Source organism: Nematolebias whitei, chromosome 16 (assembly GCF_014905685.2).
Source record: "Nematolebias whitei isolate Nwh7 chromosome 16, NemWhi1, whole genome shotgun sequence".
Taxonomy (NCBI): Eukaryota; Metazoa; Chordata; class Actinopteri; order Cyprinodontiformes; family Rivulidae; genus Nematolebias; species Nematolebias whitei.
Window position 1 is genome coordinate 27,392,639 of NC_056513.1, and position 3,877 is coordinate 27,396,515.

Here is a 3,877-nt window from a genome sequence, read left to right on the forward strand (position 1 = left end):
GGGGGGGGGTGCGTAACAGAAAATAATTGAGAAGCACTGGTCTAGGGGAATGGTGACGCAGAGGCTAGAGAAGGTAGGCCTGTGATCTGAAGGTGCCGGTTCAACTCTCTAGACCAACAACAATAAAGTTGGTGGGAAAGGTGAAACACCCACACCAGTCTCCACCATTATTTGTCCCACTCTGAGCAAGACCCTTAACCCCCACCAGCTGCTCCCCTGGGCACCCTAGATGGCAGCTCTCTGCTCCACACAGAGGGCTGCGGTAGCTCGGTGTCTGTGGTTGTGTCAGGAAGGACTTCTGGCATTAAGAAAAAGAAACGATTGCCAAGTCTTGAAGAAGGGAGCAGCAGAAAGAAGAAATGATCATTCACAGTGATCTAGATCAGAACCAACTATAAGGTTTACTACATTTATATAAAAATAATAAAAAATGTTTAGGTTATTGGAGAATATATGAAAACAAAAAGTATTTCTTTAAAAAAAACAACCACTAGCTCTTCGCTCTCCAGTCAAGTGTGTTTGGAGAAGCTATCCAAAGTGTTTTGTTTTTTAACTTTCAGGTTGTCCTTAATTTCCATATTTTGATGTTTCTCTTGGAAAGTTCAGCCTCAAACCCTTTTTGTTTTTTATCTATTTCAGTTATCAGTTATATATTTTAACAGGTTGCTTCCAAAACCACTAAAGCAAACTGGTACCACTTTACAATACGGCTCCCCTTATAGATGCTAATAAATAGTTTATAGATGCATTATTAATTCCTCTATAAACACTTTATAAATCATTAACAACTGCTTATTATGCATTAATTAAAGGTGACAGAGATAAAACTGACCAGTTTCTTGCCAAATAGTTAGTCAAATCTGTTCACCTATATATTTCATCTAGAGTTGTTATATTAAACATTTCAGACTAAGTTACTACCTTGTGCACAATACATATTTGTAAACCTAATGTTTTAGGATACTGGTCAGTTTTGTCTCTGTCACCCTTAATTAATACATAATAAGCAGTTATTAATGATTTATTAAGTGTTTATAGAGGAATTAATAACCTATCTGTTTATTAGCCATCTGTAAGCGGAGCCTTATTGTAAAGTGAAACCAGCAAACTTGACCATCTTGTCACGTTACAAACGCATTTTTCTGTGTTTATTTGCAGGTAGAGGTCAGCCCACTACTCTATGATTACCTCTATTTTGGAACTGGAACGTCACCATTTGAAGCGTTGTTTTGGACAAAGTAAATGATGTGAGATCACCAAGTCACATTCTAGACAAAGCCTGGAATCCTCCGTTTTTTGGACCTTTTTTTTTTTCCTTTCTGAAATGCACCAACAGCTCATTTGGCTGTTTTCAACAGAGAAACTGGATGGACAAGTCAACTGAACTGCAAAGTACTACTGATGTACTTTCTTACCTGTACACCTGTATACACCTATACGTGTAGCATGGATGTATGTCCATGGAGATGTCCTCTTCTGTATGCTAAACACTGAAACTAAAAACTACTTCATTCTTTTTCCTTTTGCTTATCTCCTGCTTCTGTGACTCCACTCCCCAAGTGTGATGCAAAGCAGTCTGCGTTGGATAACCTGAAGTAGCTTGATCATTCTGTTGCCTTACTCATAAATTCTTGCTTATTTTGGGCTTTGTGTTTTTTCGATTTTGCATGAAAAGAGAAAAGAAACCTACCGCTATATAAGTCATTGTGAGTATTTTAATTTCCCTGCATTGGAACTTGAACTATCCCTGCCTTTGTTGTACATTGTTACCACAACTTAGAACTTTTGAAGATCTGCTCAACTCACAGAACTTTTCTCAATAATTAATTTTACAGGAATAAGAATGCACCATAAATCACAATATTTGGATTTTAAATGTTTTACCTTTTGATGTTTTTTAGCTTCATTTCCTTCTCATAGACTGAACCAGTGCCTTATGTAATGAATGCAACAGGGAGATATTACACTCACTTTGACCTCTGAGTCTAGGCACATTGCGCCCATGTGTGTGTGCGTGTGTGCATGTGCGTGTATGCCAGTTGCGAGCAGTTATATGTACTGTACATATGATATGAATGCTGTGTGATTTGACTTGAAGCACAGTTCCATACCAGCAAAAACTTGTTTAATGGGTCAGCCTTTCTCCAGCCACCTCCCCTTTTCTTCCACCTCCTCCCATGACATGAAACTATTTACAGCTTCCTCTATTAATTAATTCAAAATGTCCTCAAATGTCTATTTGTTTGCCTCTGTCACAAGTGTTGCCTCCCCCAAGTGTGAGGTGAATTACCCATCTTCACCCACCTTCATCTAAACACCTCAGCCTCCCAGAAGAACTGAGTTTGTTTTATAACTCTATGTTTATCAATAAAATATTTTAAACTGGTGTTTTTCTTACTTTAATTCTAGCGACTGAAATGCTATAATGCAAATTGCTCAAGAAGAATAAATAAAGTTTTTAGTTCTTGTACATTCTGCCAGTTTGAAACTTATTTGCTGTTGAAAAGAAAAGCACATCGTGCTAAACAATACTGGACACAACTACTGAAATAATACCAGTAAGTTTCAGGTCACCGAATAAATTAAAGTTTTCTGTTAAGAGGCCTGGGAGGTCCAGGAGTGTAAACTTGGAAGAAGGTTGCTCCTATCCTGATTTATGCTCAGTAATCCAGGTAGAAAAATCCATCCATCCATCCATTTTCTTCCGCTTCTCCGGGGTCGGGTCGCGGGGGTAGCAGCCTAAGTAGGGAGGCCCAGACTTCCCTCTCCCAAGCCACTTGGGCCAGCTCCTCCAGGGGAATCCCAAGGTGTTCCCAGGCCAGCCGAGAAACATAGTCCCTCCAGCGTGTCCTGGGTCTTCCTCTGGGCCTCCTTCCGGTGGGACGTGTCCGGAACACCTCACCAGGGAGGCGTCCAGAAGGCATCCTAAACAGATGCCCAAGCCACCTCAACTGGCTCCTCTCGATGTGGAGAAGCAGCGGCTCTACTCCGAGTCCCTCCCGGATGATCGAGCTTCTCACCCTGTCTCTAAGGGAGAGCCCAGACACCCTGCGGAGAAAACTCATTTCGGCCGCTTGTATCCGAGATCTCATTCTTTCGGTCACAACCCAAAGCTCGTGACCATAGATGAGGGTGGGAACGTAGATCGATCGGTAAATTGAGAGCTTCGCCTTTTGACTCAGCTCTCTCTTCACCACGACAGACCTGTACAGCGCCCGCTTCACTGCAGACGCTGCACCTATCCGCCTATCCATCTCACGCTCCATTTTTCCCTCATTCGTGAACAAGACCCCAAGATACTTGAACTCCTCCACTTGGGGTAGGACCTCCTCCCTGACCCGGAGAGGGCACTCTACCCTTTTCCGGCTCAAGACCATGGCCTCGGATTTGGAGGGACTGATCTTCATCCCGGCCGCATCGCATTCGGCTGCGAACCGCTCCAGCGAAAGCTGTAGATCACAATCTGATGAAGCCAATAAGACCACATCATCTGCAAAAAGCAGAGATGCAATCCTAAGGCCACCAAAACGGATCCCCTCAACACCTTGGCTGCGCCTAGAAATTCTGTCCATAAAAGTTATGAACAGAATCGGTGACAAAGGGCAACCTTGGCGGAGTCCAACTCTCACCGGGAACAAGCCCGACTTACTGCCGGCAATGCGGACCAGGCTCTGACACCGGTCATACAGGGACCTAACAGCCCGTATCAAAGGGCCCGGTACACCATACTCCCAGAGTACCCCCCACAGGGCCCCCCGAGGGACGCGGTCGAACGCCTTCTCCAAGTCCACAAAGCACATGTAGACTGGTTGGGCAAACTCCCACGCACCCTCCAGGACCCTGCTGAGAGTGTAGAGCTGGTCCAGTGTTCCATGGC

General features: G+C 43.6%; 1 protein-coding gene across 1 annotated transcript in view; it reads left to right on the top strand.

Moving 5' to 3' along the window:
* Positions 1–1,414, top strand: part of LOC119422466 (LIM and calponin homology domains-containing protein 1) — a 58,511-nt gene extending 57,097 nt beyond the window's left edge. The window contains exon 31 of the mRNA XM_037689840.1: positions 1,159–1,414. Coding sequence (XP_037545768.1) covers positions 1,159–1,184 — 26 coding nt within the window. The 3' untranslated portion in view covers positions 1,185–1,414. The remainder of the gene's footprint in view (positions 1–1,158) is intronic.
* The last annotated feature ends 2,463 nt before the right edge of the window (positions 1,415–3,877 follow it).